Genomic DNA, 23,550 nt, shown 5'->3' with positions numbered 1-23,550 from the left:
GTTTTTACCCCTGCCTAGGCATAAACTCACCCCTGTTTTTACTTCTTTCCCCCCCTCCTGCAGGACCACTACGACTGGGGTCTGCGGGCCATCAAGTCGGTGCTGGTGGTGGCCGGTTCCCTGAAGCGCGCGGACCCCGAGCGGCCCGAGGAGCAGGTCCTGATGCGCTCCCTCCGCGACTTTAACATCCCCAAAATCGTGACAGACGACGTGCCAGTGTTCATGGGGCTGATTGGGGACCTGTTCCCTGCGCTGGACGTGCCTCGGAAGCGCGATCTGGGTTTCGAGGCTGTGGTGAAGGAGGCTGTGCTGGAGCTGCGGCTGCAGCCTGAGGACAACTTCGTGCTCAAAGTAAGGCCAAGGGATATTCTGCTCTACCTGCAGCATCATCAGCTCAGATGGGTTTTCTCAACCACCTTTGCTTCTTCAAAGAGGGCTCTGTACAGTCACAGAATTCTAGAATGGTTTGGGTTGGAAGGGATCTTAAAGCTCAGCTCGCTCCACCCTCTGCCATGGACAGGGACAATTTCCACTATCCCAGAGTGCTCCCAAGCCCTGTCCACCTCCTCTTGGACACTTCCAGGGATGGGGCAGCCACAATATTCCCCTTGCAGACAGACTTTGATGGAGCACAGTCAGCTGTCCTGGGTCTGACTGCTCCTAAATCCAGCTCTGCCCCTTCCCTGGATTTACAGACTGACTCTTGTGCACGTGCAGAGCCTCCTTGGCTGGTGGCTGTCACATGTGAACAGTGCTGGAGGTTTGCCTGCCTGCTCAGGATTTCACCATCATGGTTAGAGTGGTCAGACCAAACTCAGGGTCAAATCCCTTAGTGTGTCTAGGTCACAAATTTCTATACAAGAGCCCCAATGAGAGCTAATTTCACAGAATAGTTTGGGTTGGAAGGGACCCTGAAGGACATCTCATTCCAACCCTAAGCCATGGACAGGGACTCTTTCCCCAAGATTTTGAACTTCAGTTTGGTGTGTGTGTCTGAGCTCTGGGGGTGTTTCCCCAGGTGGTGCAGCTGGAGGAGCTGCTCAGTGTCCGGCACTCCGTGTTCGTGGTGGGGGCTGCAGGCACAGGCAAGTCCCAGGTGCTGAGGTCCCTGCACAAAACCTACCAGAGAATGAAGCGCCGTGCTGTGTGGACAGACCTCAACCCCAAAGCAGTCACCAACGACGAGCTCTTCGGCATCATTAACCCAGCAACGAGGGAGTGGAGAGATGGTAAATGTCTTTTCGTGGCTGAATTTGGAGATAAAAAGGATATTTTTAATGAGGGGATGGTGGGTGTCTGTGTGCAGGTCTCACAGCACAGGTGCTGCTCCCAGCCATGTGAGGAGTTGCTGTTGGAGGGACATGGAGGGAGTCACAGCTTTTTGGGAATTTATCCTTTTGCCACAAGGATAATCATCATGTCTGCTAATCTTGAGTTTGACCCCAAGAATGTAAAAGTCTCAGCCCTGCAGCCAAAGGAGTCTGAATGCACAGGATCAGCTTCTCAAGGCTGTTTATTTTCCCTTATCCAGAACATTCTTTCTCTGCCCTGCTGAGCTCTGGCCAGCAGCTCGGCCATGGCATTCTGTCTGCCCTCAGGGCGGTGTTTGCATTTTATACCAAAAACTGCCTGTGCCATGTTTACAATAACATGCCAATATCTTTCATTTATGTTGGACAGTGTGTCTGTGCCTTAAACCAAAAGAAAAGTGTCACCAGCACAGCAAGGCATGGAGGGCAAGGAGAAGGAGAAGAAGGTCAGGACACGCCCAAATCCCTCCATCTTGTCCCCTTGAACCCTATTCTAAAAAGCCCCAAAATTCTACTTTTTCACCCTGTGTTAATTCAGCTACCACACTACTCAAACCCTTGTGGCTTGTAATTCCTCACACAGAGCTGGCAGCTTTTCCACGGGCTAAAATGGAACCCACAGGTGTTTTTGACATTGTGCCAAGATCTCTGAGCCCCTGCCAGGGTCTGGGGGTAGCCAGGGCAGCCAGGGGGATGTGCTGGGCTCTCACATGTTAACACCAGCACTTCCCAGTTCCTAACTGGGGCAGGTTGTATTTTGGGGCTGGGCTGCTGATGGGAGAGAATTCCCTCCTGCCCTGTGCTGTGCACTGGGGCCCCCCAAAAAGAGCCACTGCCAGGTTTCCGTGGCTGGACACTCCCAGCAGCTTTTGAGAGGTGTTTTCCCACTGAATATCCTGGCCTGATCTCCAGCACACGGCGCTGGCCAGGCTGCTGATCCTGATTGCTCCTGAGGAGGATGAGATGAGCATTTAAGACCTGCTGAGAGATTACAGAGATGCAGAGTGAAAACGCTGGGTTGTGACTAATCCAGAAAGGCAGCTTTGATTCCCTGTGTGGCTGTTCTGGGAGCTGAGGGGGAGGCGAGGGAGGACAGCTCCATAAATCATCCTCGGCCAGAGGTCTCCAGGATAGGAGCTGCCACCACCTTCCCTGCCCCCTGCCACCACCCCTCCTGCCCCCTGTTCTGCTCCAGTGCCAGGGTTAATTTCTTTTTAATTGTGACTGGGGACCCTAAATCAAAGTGACAGAGGGAAGTGTGGGAATAGCCAGCCCTCTGTAGACAGAACTGCACCCTGGGGATTGTGGATCAGGGACTGTGGGTGGCACTGGACAGCAGGAGAGACATTGGCAGGTGGCTGTCCGGTGTTCTCAATCCCCTAATGTTTTAAGAGAACTTACAGGACTCCTCTCTGATGGCTCAAGGCAGATATTTTCTGCATTAATCATTCCTGAAAATGTTGTTTCTTGATGCCAAAGAGCAGCCAGGCCATTTTCAGCACAGCTGACAGAAGAGGATGTGTCCCCTTATGCATCAGCTCCTCCTTTTCCTCTTCCCAAGTTCATCCTGTCACTCATTTCAGTGAATGAGTGGGAAGTTTGCACATGTTAGGTGGGAAAAGGCCTCACAAGGGAATCCTAAAAGTGTTATTTGTAGAACCAAACTCCTCTTTCAAATCCCAAAACCCCTCTGTGGTTTTGAGGTTGGGACAGGGGCACTTCCCTCCGGCTGCTGCCCTGGCTGTGGTGCTGCCAGGCAGGAGCTGCTGCTGGCACTGGCAGTGCTGCAGAGGTTGCCAAGCTGTGTCCAGCGTGAGGAAGGGAGCCCAGGCAGAGGCAGGGAGGTGTTATTTGTGGCTGACCCTTCTCGTGGCTGTGTGGCTCGGCTGTTCTGCCTTGCCCGTGCTTGGTTTCGGTCACGCAGTGCCACTGGCGGTTCCCAACCTGCAGCACGAGGGAATAGCTGGTTCTGGAGAAACAAAGAGCGTGCCTGTCACAATTCACCAGAAGAGAGACTCTATTTAATGTTTGCCTGATGTTCCTTCACGCAGACCAACCTTTCCCCTGGTATTTCCTCGTGTGGAGGAGAGTGATGGTTTTGTGGAGCTCTCATTTGCCCTGCAGTACTTGTGCTCTGTTCCCAGCCTCTCACTCTTCTTAGCATTCATTATTTACTCCCCTTGAGACTCTGTATATTCTCTGTCTCCTTGATTTTACTGACATTTTGTTCTGTCACTCAATGTCAGTCTGGGCTTGTTCTCCCCTCATTCTCACTAAAGCCGTGACCCAGTGTTTAAAGCATCTTGATTTTCCTGATACACTTCAAGCTACAGAAAAAAAACCCCCCAAATATAAGAATTTTCAAGGCATATTCAGATGGTTTTCTCTGCATTGTGTAGGTTGTGGTGTTTGTTCTCTTTGAGTATCTGCTCTTTATTTTTCCTGTGTCTTATGGTTTTCAGTGGGAATGAAGCTCATGTAGGCCCACAGTCATTCTCAGTGAAAATAACTCTGATAATTCTTTTTGTCTTCAAAGCAGATATCATTATATAGTATTATTTATGTCCAGATGCAAAGAGTTATGAATGTTTAAGGGGAAAGCATAATTTTTAGGAAGTTGCTGGAACAATCCGTTAATGCGGGTGGCAACTTCAATGTTCATTAACATATTTGTGTCACCCTCGCAGGGCTGTTTTCATCAATCATGAGAGAGCTGGCCAACATCTCACACGATGGTCCCAAGTGGATGGTACTAGATGGAGATATTGATCCAATGTGGATTGAATCTCTGAACACTGTGATGGATGATAATAAGGTAATGGATGTAAGGTAAAGAAGCAGGTATTCCGTGTCAGGGGTGATTCAGCCTGGGAGAAATGCAGATTGTAATAACATCTCCTGGAATAATGCAGCTGTGTTTCTCCAGACACACCAAACAATATTGCATAAAGGCAATGGTGCATGAGGGAAATAACTTAGAGCTTGTTTTCATTGGAATTTCCCTTTTTGGGAGAGTCGTGCACATGAGTAATTGCAAATGTCCTGATCATAACTTTAGGCCCTTTAGAAGTAAGGTAGGGACATAATTCTGTGTCTTTTCCCCACCCTGAGGGAATGCTTTGGATTCTGGGTCGTGGAAGAGAGAAGGAGCATTCTGTGCCTGTCAAAAGTCATGTCTGGCATCACAGAAGGGTTTGGGCTGGAAGGGATCTTAAGGCTCACCCCATCCCAGCCCCTGCCATGGCAGGGACACCTTCCACTGTCCCAGGCTGCTCTAAGACCTGTCCCATGGGCACTTCAGGGATCCAGGGGCAGCCACAGCTGCTCTGGGCACCCTGTGCCAGGGTCTGCCCACCCTGCTAGGGAGGGAATTCCTTCCCAGTCTCCCATCCATCCCTGCCCTCTGGCAGTGGGGAGCCATTCCCTGTGTCCTGTCCCTTGTCCAAGGTCTCTCTCCTGCTCTCTTGGAGCCCCTTCAGGTACCAAAAGGCCACAGTAAGGTCACCCCAGATTCTCCTTCAGGCTGAACACCCCCAGTTTTCTCAGCCTGTCTGAGAACTGACAGAACTGCTCCATCCCTCTGCTCATCCTGGAGCCTCCTCTGGGCTCTGCAGCAGCTCCAGCTCCTGCTGGGCTGGGCAGCTCTGCAGGTGGGCTCTGGCCTCAGTGGGCAGAGGGGCAGAATCCCCCCTTGTCCTGCTGGGGCTGCAGCCTTTGCTGCTGTGTCCCAAGGAGCTGGGCTGGGCAGTGCCAAGTGCTAAACCCTTCATTCCTGTTCCTGGCAGAGCTTCAGGCTTTCTGTCTGTCTGTCTGTCTGTCTGCACCTGCAGGTGCTGACCCTGGCCAGCAACGAGAGGATCCCCCTGAACCCCACGATGAGGCTGCTGTTTGAGATCAGCCACCTGCGCACGGCCACCCCGGCCACCGTGTCCCGGGCAGGTGGGTCCTGCCGGGCTGCACTCGCTGCAGGTGGCACTGGGGCTGTTAGCAGCCTTTTGTTGGCCAGTCTTAAGCTGTGCCAAGGGAAATTTAGGTTGGATATTAGGAAAAACGTGTTTTACAGAAAGGGTGATGAAGTTCTGGAATGTCCTGGAGTCACCATCCTTGGGTGTGTTTAACAAAGCCTGGATGTGGCACTGGGTGCCAGGGTTGAGTTGAGGTGCTGGGGCTGGGCTGGACTCGGTGATCTTGGAGGTCTCTTCCAAGCCAGTGATCCTTTGGAAGCTGCCAGGCTGGGAGCACAGCTGCCTGTGGGGTGCTGGGAGTGTTCCTGAAGCTCACAGACACACTGAGGATGCCGAGCCCAGCGCCACTCGGGGTCTGCCATCATCTTGGGGGTGCACTTGGAGTGTTCCCAATGCTTCTGTGGGGTCACAGCACTGCTGAGAGAACACTCCTGCACAGCTCTGTGTGGGCCTGGTGAGGAGAGAGCAGTGTCTGTCCCACAGAGCTCCTGAATTTTGGAGAGTGTACGGGAACAGGGAATGAAGGTGTCCCCTGGTGTCTGGTCTCCAGAGCAATAATGTGGCTCAGGCAACACCACGTTCCAAATTTGCTGCAGGGTCCTGAGAGGCATCCTGGTTTCCTGAGTTACATCTCTCCACTGTTAATGTTTCTCCTCTGCAGTGGGGCAGGAGGAGGGGGCAGGCAATGAGGGGCCAGGTGTATTTGACAGGGTTTCAGTGGTCTGAGAGTAGCTGAAAGTTTCTGGTGGGAAAAGGGAGAGCCTGTGCTGTGTCCTTACTCCTGTCTCCCCCTGCACCTCCAGGGATCCTGTACATCAACGCCTCGGACCTGGGCTGGAATGCGCCCGTGAGCAGCTGGATTGACCGGCGGGAGGTGCAGTCGGAGAGGGCCAACCTGACCATCCTGTTTGACAAGTACCTGCCCGTCTGCCTGGACACCCTGAGAACCAGGTACCACTGCAGGGGGCTCCTGTCCCCCTGCCTTCCAGACCACCTTCCAGACCAGCTCCAGGGCTGGCCAGTGTCCTCCTTGTCCCCAGGAGCCCCGAGTGGCTTCGCCTTCAGGAAGCTGTGGGTAAGGGGGCAGCTGGCACTCCATCCTTGCTTGGTCTGATCTGGTTCTCCTTGGATATTGATTTGATGGTTCCTGTGCCTGGATCAGTTCTGTGCCTCTTGGAAATCAAACCCAGGAGAGCCTAAAGGGAAAATCTTTCCAGTTTCCTGATGTGTCAGGCCAGACCTGAGTTCACTGCACAAGTTTTGGGGCAGTAGAGCAGATTTCAGACCACTGCTGAAGGAAAGTGTGGAAGATGCAGAGCAGATCCTCTTCCCACGTCTCTTCCTGTCCCCTGGGGATGAGGAGAAAGCTGGTGTTAGTGTGAGAGGTGGGATTGCTCCAGAGGCAGTCCTGTGTTGGATTTCTTTCCTGAAGCATTTGAGCACAGCTGAGTCCCTCTGTGTGAGCACCCGGCCTGGGTGTGTTCCATGGCCAGACACTGACACTGAATGGGAAAAACAGGACAAGGAGTGATGGCTTTAAACTGAACAAGGACAAATTTAGATTAGGTATTAGGGAGAAATTCCTGGCTGTGAGGGTGGGAAGCCCTGGCACAGGTGCCCAGAGCAGCTGTGGCTGCCCCTGGATCCCTGGAAGTGCCCAAGGCCAGGCTGGACAGGGCTTGGAGCAGCCTGGGACCATGGAAGGTGTCTCTGCCATGGCAAGGGATTGAAATAGCTGACTTTTAAAAGCTGCCTTCCAACCCAATCTAGTGTATGATTGTGTGGTTCTCCATCCTCTGCTTGCTCCCCATACCTGCAGTTAAAAAAAAAGAAAAGAAAAAGAAGAAAAATCAGTGAACAACTGAACCTGGGCACCATCAGCCCTAACAAGGAGGTGTCAGGAGGAGCTGCTTGAGTGCAAGTCTTGCTCCTTTGTGACTGGGAGTTGGGAATCTTGCTGGGGAGCTGCTCTGTGGGTGCCCAAACTTTAAAGCTGATGGCAGCAAAGCCCATCAAGCATCTCCAGCTCTCTCTGCTGAGCAATTGTCAGCCCGTGAAATCCCCAGGATTAGCTGCACCAGCCCCGAGCAGAGTATTTTGGTAGCTTGCTTAATTCAGAAATTGTAGAACCAACCTTTCAAATAGCTCTAATTACTTTATGGAGGACTTCAGTGCTGCTACAATATTAGTTTGGAATTCTGTAAGTGTAGCTTAAGCGAATGTAAAATAGCAAGATGAAAGGTTTTATTTTATTACTCCTCTATTTGACCACTTTTGAACTCCTGGCGCTCCCAGGAAATCATCGCCTTCAGCAACTCCTCCATTTTACTTCTTTCAAGAGGATCAAAGTTTTTAAATGCCTGAAACTTCTGATTACTGTTATTATGTGTGTGTGTGCCAGTGCCAGCGGGGCCAGGCAGAGGATGGATGTTCTCCTCAATGCTCTTCCAGGGAATGAGGCACCCACTGCTGACAAGGAAAATGCTGATATTCTGGCAAAGCATTCCTGCCTTGCTTTCCCGGGCTGGGAGCAGCCCTGGTGCTTCACCCAGTTGTATTTCCCAATTATGTTTTCCATTTCCACCCCTCAGATTTAAGAAGATTATTCCCATTCCTGAGCAGAGCATGGTTCAGATGCTGTGTTACCTCTTGGAATGCCTCCTGACAGAGGACAACACGCCTCCTGACTGTCCCAAGGAGCTTTATGAACTTTACTTTGTCTTTGCTGCTGTCTGGGCCTTTGGTGGCTCCATGTTCCAGGACCAGGTAAGAAGGGATGTGCCACATCAGCATATTTCAAAAGACCTTTTATTACCTCTTTTCGCCCTCTACTTTTTTCTACTTTCCCAGACCTAACTCTGTGTCAGTTATGCTGTTTGACCTGGAAACCTGAACTAAACAATCCCTTTCATGAAAAGCCTCATTACCCAGGGGGGAGCACTGGAGAATGGCCCAGCCCAGCTTGGTGCTCCCTTGGTGCCATCACCTCGAGGGTTTTGGGGTCCTTGTGTGTGGGAATCCAGAGCTTCCCTCTGGATGCCCTGGCAGGTCTGGGACCCTGGCAGGGGTCAGGAACCCCCCTGGACAGAGCCCCCAGAGACACTGGCTGTGATCTCTGTCCATGGAAAAGAGTTTTCTATCTTACAGGGTGAATTACAAGCTCTGGAGTGATGTAAGTAATGATTAAGTGTGGCACGGGTGCAAAAGTAAAATTTTAGGATTCTAGATGAGGGGTCCAAAGGGGACAGGATGGAGGAAATTGGGTGTGCCTTGTCCTTTTTCTCCTTCTTCATGCCCTCCATGTTTCACTGTGGTGTTGGCATTTTTCTGTTGGTTCAGGCTGGGGACACACTGTCCAACGTAGGTGACAGATATTGGCACGTTATTGTAAATCCAGCACAGGTAGTTTCTGGTATTTAATGTTTGTAACATCCCACTGAGGGCAGAGCCCCACACGCTGCCCTGCAGGACAGAGCTGCGGCAGGGCAGCAGAACATGTTAGAGATAAACAGAATAAACAACCTTGAAACCAGCACAGACCAATTATGGCTTCTGCTTTGGCAGCGGGGCTGACAGACAGAGACTTTCTACAATCTCGGAATCACCAATACCCACAGATTCCGACACTTGTGGAGGATTTCACCCTGCATTCCCTGTGTGCCAGCTGGGAAAACCACAGCCCTGGTTCTGTCAGTGCAGGGTGGCTTTAAGCCAAGCCTGGGGGGCCCTTGCCCAGCAGAGGAGCTCCAGCCCCTCGCTCTGGCTGGAGCGCGGTCGGTGGCACTTGGACGTGGCATTCCCGTGCCACAGCAGCTAGCCCTGGCACGGCAGGGCCTGGCACAGCCTGGTGTGTGGCAGGAGGAGCTGGGAGCAGGCTGAGCATCCCGCTGGGAGGATTCTGCTCTGCAAATGTCAGGGAGGAGAGCGTGAGCGCGCGGCGTCCGAGCGAGGGGGAGCCTGGTGAAAAACGATCCAATATAAAAGCTGTTTATTGCTCCCTGCTGAAGGTGCCCTTCCTGGTGACCTTTTGCTGCCGAAATGTCAGGAGAAACAGGCTGGAAGGCTTCCCACTGCTCGGTGTTTGTTAGTGGGGAGCGAGGCCTCTCTATAAAAACAGATGATAGATTTGCCATTTCCAGGCCCTGAAATTAGCAGCAATCCACACGGGGTTTTTGTTAAGGAAGCAGTTTGAGCTCGACACCATTCTGGCAAAAGAGCTGGGGCTGGGACTGCTCCACTTAAGGGCTCAGCCCCTCCCAGCACTGTGAGAAAGCTTTTAGCAGCACTGCACATCCCTGTTCTGCTGCCGGGCTGAGGAGTTGTGACAGCAGGAGAAAGGAGATTACAGTCATTCTGCCTCTCTGGGCAGCACGAGACTGCAAAATCTTGGATGCTAATAATGTGTTTTTCAAATCCTCTGGTCTTTTGATGTGTGCTGGTTCGGGGAGCTTTGCAGAGGACACTCAGTTCAAAGCCAGGTTTCCTTAGGGAGGCTGAGCACTCTGTGGTCCCACCTGGTCCCAAAAACCCATGTGGTGGCTATGGGGAGGAGAGACCCAATAGGGATGCCCCAGGAACAAGCTGTGCTGCTAAAACTGGCTCAGTGATGCATGTTCTCTCTCCCAGACATCTTTTTAGCAGCACTTTCCCCTCCTTTCCCCCCCTGTTCCTCCCCAGGGCTGAGGGCTGCAGTCCCTGTGCTCTGCGTGGGAAGGGTTCAGACAGTGGCTGGCCCATTTTCACAGAGGAGACCTGAGGCAGGGAAGGGACTAAGCACATTTTGCAACTCCTGACTCAGTGTATAAAGCAAAAACTGTCTCCCTAACACCCAGAAAAAAAAGTTCAGATGCTTCAAAATCTTCATGCATGGAGAGATAGAAGGGAGAAAACCAGGAAAGCAGGAGCTTGCCTTCCTCTCTCCCATTCTTTGCTGAACTGGGGTCTGCAGCCCTGCTGCTCCTGCTTGAAAAGAGGCCAGAAAACAACAAAATGTTTGCAGGGTGTGATTTATGAGGAAGAGATTTGGTATGCATGCTCTGACTGTCCATGGCCACGGATGGAGATGGATGTGGTGTCCTTGTCTGTTGGAAGAAGTAGGCACCAAAAATCAATCAAGTGTCTGTTTAGTCATAGGCACGTATTTCTCTTTTTCAAATTGATCCATCTGTCTCATCTCAGACATACTAGGAGTGATCAACACAGAGGATGAATTATTTAGGGGAATAAATAGGAATGATGAGAAAAAAATGAATAAAATGAAAAATTAGACTTAATAATAGGAAATAGGATAAGATTGTTATGCTGTGGAATATAATTTTAAGGACTAATTCCACTCTGGTGGACTGGGATAAATAACATTCTCCATCTCTAATGAATTTCTCTGAATTTGTCTATTTTCTCCTCTTTTTGTCCTGCAGCTTGTGGACTACAGAGTAGAGTTCAGCAAGTGGTGGGTGGCAGAATTCAAGACAATCAAGTTCCCTTCTCAGGGCACAGTCTTTGACTTTTACGTCGATCCGGAAACAAAGAAGTTTGAGCCTTGGTCTAAACTTATTCCCCAGTTTGAATTTGATCCAGAGATGCCCCTGCAGGTAGGTGACCACAGCAGGCTGCTGGGCTGAGGAATTTTAGTGTTTTAGTGACTGAACATGGGGGTCTCAGTGAGATCTGGTGAAAGGCCAGGCACTGATGGAATTCTTCATTGGATACAACTAAATTACCCTTATTTTTTGCTGTGCTTCAACTGCAACACCACAACCTCCATCCATCTTCCTAACATGAGTGCTGTAGCAGGGCAGGGAGCTGCTGTGCCCAGGGTGCAGAGAGAAGTGGTGAGACAGAGCAGGGACAAAGCCTCTGAGACACCACGGCTTGCTGTCATTCTTGGTGGCTGTCACTAGAAATGAGTTCATGTTTTGGGCCAAAGAAAGAGTTCCTCAGGTAGTGAATTGTGGCTGCCAGTTGCTCCTCTCTGTTTATTCAGAAGTGCCACAGCTGACTTGTACAAACCATCACTGTTTCAGCAAGGCGTGCTTTTGTGGGGGGGATCCAGGCGCTGCTCCAGGGGGCTCACCTGAAAAGATCGATTTTAACAGCTGGCAGCAGCAGACCATTCCTCCCCTAAAAAGCTCAAACCCAAAGGCACCAGCCTCGGTGGCAGGGCAGGGACACTGAGGTGGGTGCTGTGCCCCCAGGCCTGCCTGGTGCCCACGGCCGAGACGGTTCGCCTGCGGTTCCTGGTGGCCAGGCTGCTGCAGCGCCGGCGCCCCGTGCTGCTGGTGGGCACTGCTGGCACGGGCAAGTCTGTGCTGCTGGGGGACACGCTCTGCTCGCTGGACACCGACGTCTTCCTGGTGAAGAAGGTCCCCTTTAACTACTACACCACCTCTGCCATGCTGCAAGGTGAGCTCTTACACCGTGCCGGGGGTGGGTTTAGGTTGGACATCAGGAGGGATTTCGGTGCTGAAAGGGTGGTTGGGCATTGGAACGGGATGCCCAGAGAGGTGGTAGAGTCAGCATCCCTGGAGGGGCTTGACAAAGCCTGGATGTGGCACTCAATGCCATGGTTTAGTTGACAGGGTGGTGTTAGGTGACAGATTGGACTCGATGATCTCAAAGGTCTTTTCCAGCTGGGGTGATGCTGTGATTCTGTGACATTCTGTATCATCCTGTGACATTCTGTGTGATTCTGTGTGATCCTGTGTCATTCTGTGTCATCCTGTGTCATTCCTGGAGCATCCATGGGGGTTTGGAGCTGGATGTGCACTGGGAAGCTCAATGGGTGAGTTGCCCATGGGTGTTGTTGTGGGCACACTCACAACCCCACAGTGAAAATCTCTGCTCAGCAGAGCCCTGCTTTTGTGGAGATGATGATTTCCAACCCAAGAATTTGCCTTCTTAACCCACCCCTCTGGTTCAGGGCTGTGCCAAAGCCCAAGCTTCAATCTGCTGTGGTTTTCATGGCTTGTGTCTGACTTGAAGCATGTCTCTAACACGCTGGAATTGAAGAATAAGATGGGTTTCTTGGAGAGGATCCAAACTGTCCTCGGGGTGCAATGATGGGAACTGCATCCCAATTAGCAGTGAGGATGGTGCTGATGGATATGTGCAGGCTGGAAGCCAGGGCTGGTTCCTGGGGCTGTGCTCCTGTCCTGCCACATCTCACATGTCCCATGGAGCAGGGGCACAGAGCTTCCTGACCTGGGGGGCTCAGACCCACAAGGAATCTCTTGCCCCAGGGAATCCCTTCAAGGAAAAAAAAAAAAATGGTAAAACCCCCCTTTCTGACCAGTCTCAGAGCCATGAGCAGCGTGATGGTTGTAACCTCCCTTTTTCCTTTTCCTGCTGGAGTGGGGAGTGCCCTGGCTTGGGGAGGGGCTGAGCTGAGGACCCTGGTGTTCCCCACCTGCCCAGGTGAGCTGTAAGGCAGGTACAGGGTGTCCCTGTTACTCTGAGCTCCAGGCTGAGCCCTCCCCTTCCTTCCTCTGCAGAGCCCAGCACGTCTTCATCGCAGGGAAATGTGATTTATGCTGCCTGGCATCCTTCCCCACTGCTCATTTTTTAGTTAATTTGTCCCTTTTTGTGGAGTTTGTCAGCTGGCTGCTTTTTTTTCTTCCCCAGCAGGTGCCTCTTTAGATTTGTAAAATGTGAATCCAAAGCACTTTGGGATTTCAGTTTTTATTTACTTTACGAAGAGCCAACCTGAAAGCCAGGGATTTTCAGCCAAGGTGCCTGTTGGGACAGAGATTTTTAAGGTGCAGAGGTGCACTCTTGAGGGGAAGCACAGGGATGTGGTTCAGACAATCTTTGTGGACCTGTGGCTTGCAGATTTTCACGTGCACAGGGGCTAAAAGGAGCCAGACTCTCTCTGTGCCCAAACCTGAGCACAGTTTGGGGATTTTCTTTGGGGTATTGTGAGCAAATCCCACTGCCTGTGGAGCCTGGGCCTCTGGAGTGCTGCTCCATGGACCTCTGCTCCTCCATCAGCTCTATCCCTGCCCTCATTCCCCACCTTCCCCCTTCAGATCTGCCTTGAGAAAACGACAATAAATGTTGTTTTTGGGGGTTGGATATTCTTTCCCCCTTGGCCATCATGGTGAGAGGAGTCACACTCGCCAAGTCTGGTGTGCAGTGAGTGCTTGAGGGGCTGATGGGGATGTGTCAGGAGCCCAGAGCAGGGACCCTGCAGGATTATTATGGGATAAGCTTTGAATTAAAATGCAACTTCCACAAACATGTCACTTCATCCCCAGTAATTGCATTTCACTATGATGAATCTTCTGCATCCTTGTTTAACCTCGAAAAGGGCTGATTTTATGTGTTAATTAAGGCCTAATTAAATTTAAATTAAATGCTTATTTGAAACACTTAATTTGACTTGCTACCAGAAATTTCAAATATTGTGGTTTTATTGAAGGGGGAGAGAGATTCCTCTGAGGAAAAATCTATCATTTTTCTGAGCACAATTCATGGCTTTGTGCAGAAGTGTCTGTGACAAGGAAACAGCTGAATTCTTAGTGGGCAACCAGGCTGTCTGCAGGGCACCCAAGCAGGAAACAAATGGGGTTTTAAAAGATTTCAGGTCTGAAAAAAAAACCCAGAATATAAATTTTCCCTAATAACTTTTGCCCTTGATAAGGGATGGCTGAAGTGTGCATTCGCACAAAATTTTTATCAAAACTCCCAGTTGTCCCTAATTACAGAGGATTGCTCCTTGCCATGCTGCTGCTTACAGCACTGGTGATAACCCCAGACTGTGTCAGTGAAATAAATTCTGCCTCCATCTCCAGGAGGGCTGGGAGAACCTGGGAGTGAGGATGGGCTCCAGGAAAGCCCCTGGCAGGAAATTCACCCCAGAAAAGCTGCTGCTGTTTGCTTTGCCCCTTCCTGAGGCAGTAAAGTTTGCTCAGGCTGCAGTGAAAGAAATCAATAACCTATAAAACATTTTGTGCAGCAGTGTGGGGTGATGTGCATTAAATATCACTCCAGCATTGCAAATATTCCCAATATGCTACAGTCTAGAGCAGCACGCAACCTCAGCCTTCTCCTAAAGCAAATGGGAATTTTCCAGAGCTTCCAAATGAGTTTTCTCTCCACGCTCTTCCTTCCTCAAAAGCCCCAGACGTGGAGCTGGGAGGGCAGGGGCTCCCTGCAGCAGGCAGAGGGCTGGGCTGAGCGCTCATCCCGTCACTCCTGTCCCTGCAGCTGTGCTGGAGAAGCCTCTGGAGAAAAAGGCTGGCAGGAATTACGGCCCCCCGGGCACCAAGAGGCTGGTGTACTTCATGGATGACCTGAACATGCCCCAGGTGGACGCCTACGGCACCGTGCAGCCCCACACCCTGCTCAGGCAGCACCTGGACTACGGCCACTGGTATGAGCTGCTGGGCGCTTGCTCTAGGGTGTTACTGAAAGGTTGGTGCTTCCAGCCCACCCAGGGATGCCAAAACTCTTGGGGACAGCTTGTCGGGACCCCAGCAGTGTGGAAGTTCTCTCCATGGCCCTCTGGAATGTGTCCCATTGTGCTTTCAAGGGTGTTTATTTTCTCTTATCTAAACATTCTTTCTCTGACCTGCTGAGCTCTGCCTAACAAGGAGGCCGTGGCATTCTGCCCTGAGCCTCGGGCGGCTCCCACCTTATAAACTCAAAACTACATGTCTATGTTTACAATTTTGAGTTCCGACACCCAGAGCTTTGCTCCTGTCATCTCCAGGATTTCCCCCAGGAGCAGGGCCCTGTGTGCTGGGCCATCTGCAGACATGCAGCAGTCTCTGTCCCCTGGAGAGCGGCAGAAGCCACAAGGGTCCTGGCAGCCCACAGACACGCTCAGGGGTGTGTGGTGACCATCTGTGGCTTTTGCTGTGCCCCAAGGTACGACAGGAGCCGGCTGTCCCTGAAGGAGATCAGCAATGTGCAGTACGTGTCCTGCATGAACCCGACTGCGGGGAGCTTCACCATCAACCCCCGGCTCCAGGTACAGCCCTGCTCCACTCATTTTGGGGTGGGTTCTTCAGGCCCAAGGCTTCAGGAGAACTGTGGCAGATGCTGCTGTTCCTCAATCAGTGGAAACAGCACGGATCTGTGAAGTGACTGTAATTCCTGATGGAATTTCTCCCTTCTTTGGGTTTCCTCTTGTTTTACTGCTCAGTGCGGGGAAGAAGTCACAAGTTTCCAGCCACTCTCAGGAAAACCTGTGGTTCAGACAGGCAGGTTTTACCTTCCTCTAGCTGATATGACTGCTGGACCATAGTTCTTGAAAGTCTTTTGGTGGTCAGGCATTGGAACTTCAGCCCAGGGAAGTGGTAGAGTCACCAACTCTGGATGTGCTCAAAAATGAGTAGATGTGGCACTCCACACTGTGCTCTGGGACTTGTTCAATGGCTGGGCTTGATCTCAGAGGTCTTGTCTAACCTTAAACATTCTATGTTCTCTTCCTCTGCAAGTTCCTCATCAAAAAAGGGAGGTGGCACCTTCCAGGGGCTGCTCTGACCAGAGACAGGCCTGGGCTTCACCAGGGCTCTGTGGGACCTTCAGACCATTCAGCTCCTCAGTGGAGTGAGCTTCCCTTGTGAAACACCACTGAAAATCCCTTGTTCAGCCAGCAGAAGGTGTCTCCTGCCAGCTGTCCTCTGCTGGGGAATTGGAGGGGGGACAGAGTTCTGGTGGACTTCAAGTCATGGGATCATAGAGCATGCCAGGTTGGAAGGGACCTCAAAGGATGATCTGGGCCAAGCTTTCCTGGGAAGTGGAGCCCAGATGAGATTGTTCAGTGCTGTGTCCAACCAGGACACTGACCTGGGAGGTGGTCTCCATCTCTCTGACCTTTCCACCTCTCACTTTCTCTTCCTCAGCGCCACTTCTGTGTCTTCGCTCTCTCCAACCCTGGCCAGGACTCCTTGTCCAGGATCTACAGCACCATCTTAGTGCAGCACCTGGCCAGTGGGAACTTCTCAGAGGCTGTGCAGAAATCAGCCCAGCAGCTCATTGCCCTGGCCCTGGGGCTGCATCGGAAGGTGGCTGCCACTTTCCTGCCAACAGCTGTCAAGTTCCACTACGTTTTCAACCTCAGAGACTTCTCCAATATCTTCCAGGTAAGTGCAGCTCCTGTCCTGTGGAATTTGGAGTTTTGAGGGGTATGAAGGGTTCCATTGGCTGGAGAAAGGGCAAACTGGAGAGAGCTCTGGGCTCCTGAGCCCGGCCCTTGCAGCAGTGGCTGTTGTCAGTGTGCTGAGCTGGGCTCGTTTTGGTGATCCCCACCGCAGTGGTGTGAGTCTGGGGGTCCATGGCACCACCCACCACACTGGGAACTCTTCCTGCAGGGGCAGGGGCTGGATACTCTGTGGGCTGCTGGCCCTGAGCAGAGCACTGCAGTGGCTGGTTCAGCAGCTGGTGAGCACCTCCTTGGTGCTCAGCATTGTGCACGCAGGATGGCAGTTCAAGAGCTGATAAATCAATCCAAACCAGCTTTGATTTTACCACTGAAACTGAATTACCAGCCACTGTACCAAAGCAAAATTGTTCAGCTCCAGAAATGTTGTCTTCCATCCTTTGGTGAGATTTTGTTTTTCTGATTTCCCCAGCAGTCTTGTGCTTTGAGGCAGCTGGTGTTACTGCTCAAAGAGCCTTTCAGAGTTTCAGGCTGCTTAATAAAATTGGATAAATTCCTCAGCAGCCAAAGCGAGGGTCAGCACCGTAGCCTGCTCTAAAGCCCCAGCTGGTCATTTGTCACTGTCCTTGTTAACATCTGCTCCACAAAGTGGGGACGTGGAAGTTCAGAGCCTTGTGCCTGCCATCAGGCAGGAGCTGAAGCAGTGACAGACAGGGAAATCTGGGACCAGGACCTTGAAGGAGTGAATAACTCCACTGTGGCAGGAAGGAGTCAGGCCTGTCACTGCGTTCAGCTGAGCATCAGCAGCTCAGACGTGAGATGTGGGTCCTGGTAAATCCTGCCTCCCAGTTCCAGAAATTTCATTAAATGCATGGAATTTCAGCATTTTGGTGGGAGGCTTTGATTTGATCTGCTGAATGTGCCAGGGTTGGGGGTAACAGAAAACATCCTGCCAGATCCAGCTGTGGGCAGAGGGCAGTGACAGGAATGCTCCTCATTCTGCTCTCAAGGGATTCCCCATCCTCTCGGTTTGTCTGTTTCTTTTTAATGTCGGCCCCACCTCCATCCCAGATGCAGTGACCCACAGCCACGTGTCCATTGTGCTTTTGGGGTTCTTTAGATTCAGTCCCTTTAGAAGGAGTGAGTGACCTTTAATTCTCTTCTAACCAGTGTAGGATCTGATGTGTTTTTCCTTCTTCTCTTTGAGTTGTCAGCTTTTCTCACCAATTTTATTTTTTTTTCTGGAATAAATAAAATAATTTGACAGCTGTAATGACAGATGTGAAACCCAAACAATCTGAGCCATGGACCAGTGAGCTGAGAGGGCCTGCTTTACATTGCTTTCAATGCATTTGATATTTAATGTATAAATAATTAGATGTTAGGAATAAAAGCTGTCTGTTTAATTCATACCATTGAAAACCCTGTGTGCTGTTAATAGGCTTAGTATAGGCGACACCTCTTTGAAATATAATTCTTTTATGCATTTTAATAGAGTTCATGGTAAACATACTGTGCTAAGCAGACAGCAACTGATATTTCCTGCAGGCAGAATGCACCTAATTAGAATTAATTGATTAAAAGAAAAAATAGCCACCAGTAACATTTCCAAACCTTTTTTCCTTCTTGACAAAGCACCCATGGCATGGGGTTGGGATGGGAGAACCACGTGTCTGGGCTGGTGCCTGGCCCTGCAGGGTCCCAAATGCTGAGAGCAGGACCCCAGCCCGGCCAGGGGAGGCTGGGTGGGAATTAAAATAAGTGTAATGAGTGTAAACCTTCAGCAGAATGTGGGAAACAGCCATTCCCAGGGCTGTGGCAGCTGGTTGAGGGAGATGATTCTGCCCCTCTGTGCTGCTCTGTCAGACCTCACCCAGCTCCAGGCTCCCAGCACCAGGGGACATCCCAGGGAGGACCTGGAGGTGCTGGAGGGAGTTCCAGAGGGACACCAGGATGATCAGAGGGGTGGGGCAGCTCTGCTGTGAAGAAAGGCTGGGAGAGCTGGGGGTGTTCAGCCTGAGGATTGCTCTGAAGTGAACTGACTGTGGCCGTTCAGTGCCTGAAGTGGCCCCAGGAGAGCTGGAGAGGGACTTTGGACATGGGATGGAGGGACAAGGATGGAGGAGAAGGGGGAATGACTTCCTACTGACAAAGAGTGGGTTTGGATGGGATCTTGGGAAGAAATCCTTCCCTGGCAGGGTGGGCAGGCCCTGGCACAGGGTGCCCACCCTGGATCCCTGGCAGTGCCCAAGGCCAGGTTGGATGGGGCTGGGAGCAGCTGGGACAGCAGAAGGTGTCCCTGCCACGGCAGGGGTGGGATGGGATGATCCTTAAGGACCCTTCCAACTCATTATTGAACCCCTTCTGGGCTGAGAAGCAGCTTTGGGAGTTCTGGATGACCAAAGACCATGTTCCCTGGGGTGTTTGGTGTGGGGTTGCTCAGGTGCAGGTTGCTGTGAGGGGCACTCAGCCTGGTGGGTGCCGGGCTGGATCCCCCAGGGCCCAGCCTGGTTTCCTGGCTGTCTTTGCTCTCCACAGGGCCTTCTCTTCTCCACCCCTGAATGCCTGAAGCAGCCCCAGGACCTGCTGAAGCTCTACCTGCACGAGTCAAACCGGGTGTACCGGGACAGGATGGTTGAAGAAGTGGACTGGGACACTTTTGATAAAATCCAGCGGGAGGTGGTGAAGAAATGCTACGACGTAAGTGTGGAGGTCTGACGAGGTCTAATTCTGATAAGAATGGAACAGAATGGATTTATTGGAAGGGAAATCAGTACTGGGGATGTTCCTTTCCCTCTCTTTCACTCCTGTGCCTGTTTCCCCTTTTCCAACACACAGCTGCAACCGTGTGGATGTAAAAAGGCTGGAGCCCCGTGGTTGCCTTGGGAGGTGGCTCAGAGCTGCAGTGGGTTTTCCTGTATTTGTTCTCTACTATTTTATTCTCTTTCACAGGACATTGAGGACACTTTAGAGCAGGCCAAACACATGAATATTTACTGCCATTTTGCCAAAGGCCTTGGGGAGCCTGGCTACAGGCCAGTTCCAAGCTGGGAGGAGCTGAACCAGATCCTCGTGGAAGCCCTGGACAGCTACAATGAAGTCAACGCTGCCATGGACCTGGTGCTGTTTGAGGATGCCATGAGCCACGTGTAAGGGGCTTTTCTGCCTTTTTGCCTCCATCATTTGTCTGTGCAGATGGTTTTGTGGGGTTTCCTGGAGGAATATAAATCCATGTGCTGAGGCAAATAATTTGTAGTTCTGCAGGGCCAAGTGCCAGGTCCTGCACTCTGCATAAACATTTCTCAGATGTGACAACATTCAGGTGATTTTTGCCTTCCCTTGCCAGCCAGGACAGAACTGGTTGTACTGAGGTTTCCCCAAATGCTGACTGCTGGTTTACAGCCACATTTACACAGGCCCTTAGAGGGATTTTGCTCTGTATAAAGTAAGATTATGTGCATTCAGCCTACTACTTTTAAAGGATGGAGGCATTTAAACTGCTTTGATCCTGTGGAAAACCTGCTTGCATGGAGATGCCTGGAGGTGCAGATGGATTCCAGCTGGAAATCGGACATGTGGGACTATGTGAAAATAAGCCTCCTACTGATTATTATGACGCTGTTTACATGCTTTGGGGGGGGTTTCCAGCTCTGACACACAGCCTGGGGGAACCCCAGCAGAGCCAGAGTCACTTCTGGGTGCTGGGATGCAGAGCTGGCCTTAGGTGGCTCCAGGAGATGGAGAATCAGAGCTTGCATTTGTACAGAAACCTTGTCCCAGGAGGTGCAGCTCTGGGGCTCTGAGCTGGAAGTAAGCTGGAAGGAAACCTGCTGCAGCCAGGGTGGGTGGTTTTAATTCTCAGTGGACCTGGCAGCCTGTTATATATATTGGTATGTATAGAGGAGTAGCATTTACATACGTATATAAATATATAAATATATAAAGATAAAAATACATAAATATATTTATATAAAATATATAAATATATACATATATAACCATATAACCATATAAACATATAAATAAATATCTATAGCTATACACAAATATATATGTATATATATACAGAAATGTATATATATATGTACACACACACACAAATTTGTCTGTTCCAAGTGCTCCCACCTGCATTGTTGACCATTGGGCTGGGGCAGATTTCCCCTGAAATCTGCTGTCCATGAGTGTCTCTGCATTTCTTGCATTGCTGCAGAATGGTAACAGGAATATTGACCCTGTGCTGCTCTTGCGCTTTACATAAATCAGGATTTGCAATTGGAATTTGCAAACCACGGCACTGAAAATAATGAGGAAAGCAAGATTTGAGCATCCAGCACCACTTCCCAATTTCACTGGAGCTGAGTGAATCTCATTCACTGCATTTGAAAATTGCATTTGGCTGAAATACACAATTTCTTCCATCTCAAACAGCTCCTGAATGTCAGCTTGAATTTGCTGAAGAGTCTCAGTCAGGAGGAAAAAAAGAAGGAAAAAAGACATTTGATGACTTAATATGTGCAGGGCCATGGGGGATACCTGTCAGTCACTCACCCAGGGCTGTGTCACAGCACGGAGCCCTGGGGAGCACATCAAGGCAGGGAGCACAGGCTGAGCTGCTCTGGGTAATTCTGAGCAGGAATGCTAAAGCTCTCCTCACAGTCTGGATTGCTTTTATGGAAGTAATTTCACAGAAATTATTAAATTATCAAAGAAATCAGTCAGAGTCTGTGCATAGATTATAGAATACTAGAGTTGTAATGAAGCAGGGCAGCGTTTCTCACAGTCTTAAATGAAAAATAATTAGATTCATCTAGGAAAATAGTGAAGGGAGCTGAATGAAGGAATGGGGCTGGTGTTTCAGACCCAGGATGGTGAGGGTTCCACAGGTGGGATCCTCTGGACCCCCCTCACCCAGTGGGGAACACGTGGGGGTGTCAGCATTTGCTTAAAGAGAACAAAAAGGAGGCAGACAGAGTTCACCACAGGACTCTCAGGTGCAGACCTGGGAAATAACAGCGAGATCATTCTAAGAGTGAGAAAATTTCACCATTACATAGGGGTGGTGTGGATAAAAGGAACAGAGATTGTTTTCCAGGCAGGTTTGTGCCCTTCCAGCCTGGTGTGAACGTTCTGTACTGCTCAGCAGGGCTCCTCACCTGTGAATGAATCCCAAAGCCTGGAAAAGAGGGACTTTTCTGGGGAGGGGGTCAGAGCCTTGAATTTTGCTCTCAGTTTTTGTATGTCAATGTAACACCTTTTCTCCTTGCACTGCATGCAAGGACAACCAGGGATTTAACATTGTTAAGTCACACTCAAACATTGTTCTGTCCAGCAGGACTTGGCAGGTGCAAAAAAAAGGGGGCACATTTTGAACTGCCACCAAACTTTGGGTTTTGGTTTTTTTTCATCAGCACCATCCTCTGGACAGGTCTCAGCAGTGAAATGGGGAGAAAAATTAAAATTTTATAATTTTAATAAAGATTTGTAGGGAATGGTATGTTTATTTATAGTGCTGTGGACGTATGTGGGGATTTATTGTTTTTTTAATGGATATGTGTACTTTTGAGAAGTTTTGATTTTTTTTCTTACTTTGACTAATTTTTATATGTATAGAATTTTATAATAGGTTTATGTATATTTATTTTGTTGATTTTATGTTATACTTACAGTTAGTTATATTTGTATTTAGTTTTTGTTAGAAAGTATAGAAAGAACTTTTGGGTTCCTTTGTTTTGTCTGTTTTAAGGTCTGAGGAGTTTTTTTTATCTTTTATTTTTTTAGTGTGGAAATTTGTCTTCTTTTTCTTTAGCTGGGGTAATTTTGTTAGTGTTGTAGTTATTAGACTAAACAGTATATTTAGTAAGCTGAAAGTAGCACATTTCGCCTAAATCTAAATGGATTTTTACTCCGTTAAATTTTCACTCTGTCTCAGCAGAGATGGGCATTGACTGCTGCCACATCTGCGAGGCTGCCGTTCTTCACCCTGCTCAGAACACAATTTCCTAGTGAATCAAATATGTATTGAAAAGCAGTGGGCAGAGAAATAGCAGAATACTCTTATTAATGAGAGGTTTTGTTGCAGCTGCCGCATCAGCCGCGTCCTGGCGGCGCCGCGGGGGAACGCGCTACTGGTCGGTGTGGGAGGCACTGGCAAGCAGAGCCTGACCCGCCTGGCCGCCTTCCTCAGCGCCCTGGAGGTCTTCCAGATCACCCTCAGGAAAGGCTACGGCGTCCCCGACCTCAAGGTGGGGGACTGGGAATGGAGGGGAAGGAAAAAAGGGCAGAGCTTGGCCTGGAGGATTGTTGTGTGTGCGTTGGGGGAGAGAATGGGCGAGGATGGCCGTGAGCCCAGGTGTGCCCAGGTGTGCCCAGGTGTGCCCAGGTGTGCCCAGGTGGGCAAGAAGAGGTCAAGGCCACCTGGGCTGACCCAGTTTTGGGGTGGCAGCAGGGCCAGGGCAGTGCCCGTCCCCTGTGCTGGCACTGCTGGGGCACCTCCAGGGCTGGGGCAGCTCTGGGACACTCAGGACAGGAAGGACATGGAGGGGCTGGAGCGTGTCCAGGGAAGGGAATGGAGCTCCAGGAGAGGCTGAGGGAGCTGGGAAGGGGCTGGAGAGCTCCTGAGGGAGCTGGGCAGGGGCTCAGCCTGGAGAAAAGGAGCTCAGGGGGACCTTGTGGCTCTGCACAGCTCCTGACAGGAGGGGACAGCTGGAGGGTCGGGCTCCGCTCCAGGGAACAGGGACAGGAGCAGAGGGAACGACCTCAGGCTGGGCCAGGGCAGGTTCAGGGTGGATATTAGGGAATATTTCTTCACTGAAAGTGCTGTCCAGCCCTGGCACAGCTGCCCAGGGAGGTGGTGAAATGCCCACCCTTGGAGGGATTTATAAGCCACGTGGATGTGGCACTTGGGGACATGGGTTAGCGGTGGCTTTGGCCACTCTGGGGGAACAGTTGGATGTCCTTAGAGGGCTTTTTTAACTGAAATGAGATACTGAAACACCCCAGACACGCCATGGTGCTGTGGAGAGAAGCAAATGCCGTGCTGGAGTGTTTCTGCCCAGGGCTGCAGCCACACCTGGGCTCTCCTGGCAGTGCCCTGAGCTGTGCTGGTGCTCTCAGCACAGACTGGGCAGGTTCTGGAGGATCCCATTCCTGTGCCTGGCCCATGCGAGCTCTC

At 50.7% G+C, this 23,550-nt stretch overlaps 1 protein-coding gene across 1 annotated transcript in view; it reads left to right on the top strand.

Moving 5' to 3' along the window:
- Positions 1–23,550, top strand: part of DNAH9 (dynein axonemal heavy chain 9) — a 136,131-nt gene that overhangs the window by 40,028 nt on the left and 72,553 nt on the right. The window contains exons 31-44 of the mRNA XM_072937044.1: positions 64–351; positions 1,019–1,229; positions 3,998–4,125; positions 5,141–5,249; positions 6,079–6,226; positions 7,867–8,041; positions 10,693–10,866; positions 11,470–11,677; positions 14,480–14,645; positions 15,143–15,245; positions 16,123–16,362; positions 18,918–19,079; positions 19,332–19,528; positions 22,459–22,621. Coding sequence (XP_072793145.1) covers positions 64–351; positions 1,019–1,229; positions 3,998–4,125; positions 5,141–5,249; positions 6,079–6,226; positions 7,867–8,041; positions 10,693–10,866; positions 11,470–11,677; positions 14,480–14,645; positions 15,143–15,245; positions 16,123–16,362; positions 18,918–19,079; positions 19,332–19,528; positions 22,459–22,621 — 2,472 coding nt within the window. The remainder of the gene's footprint in view (positions 1–63; positions 352–1,018; positions 1,230–3,997; positions 4,126–5,140; positions 5,250–6,078; positions 6,227–7,866; positions 8,042–10,692; positions 10,867–11,469; positions 11,678–14,479; positions 14,646–15,142; positions 15,246–16,122; positions 16,363–18,917; positions 19,080–19,331; positions 19,529–22,458; positions 22,622–23,550) is intronic.

Source organism: Taeniopygia guttata, chromosome 18 (assembly GCF_048771995.1).
Source record: "Taeniopygia guttata chromosome 18, bTaeGut7.mat, whole genome shotgun sequence".
In the NCBI taxonomy this organism is placed as follows: Eukaryota; Metazoa; Chordata; class Aves; order Passeriformes; family Estrildidae; genus Taeniopygia; species Taeniopygia guttata.
The sequence above is the reverse complement of the archived record's forward strand: the minus strand, read 5'-3'. Positions and strand labels throughout refer to the sequence as shown.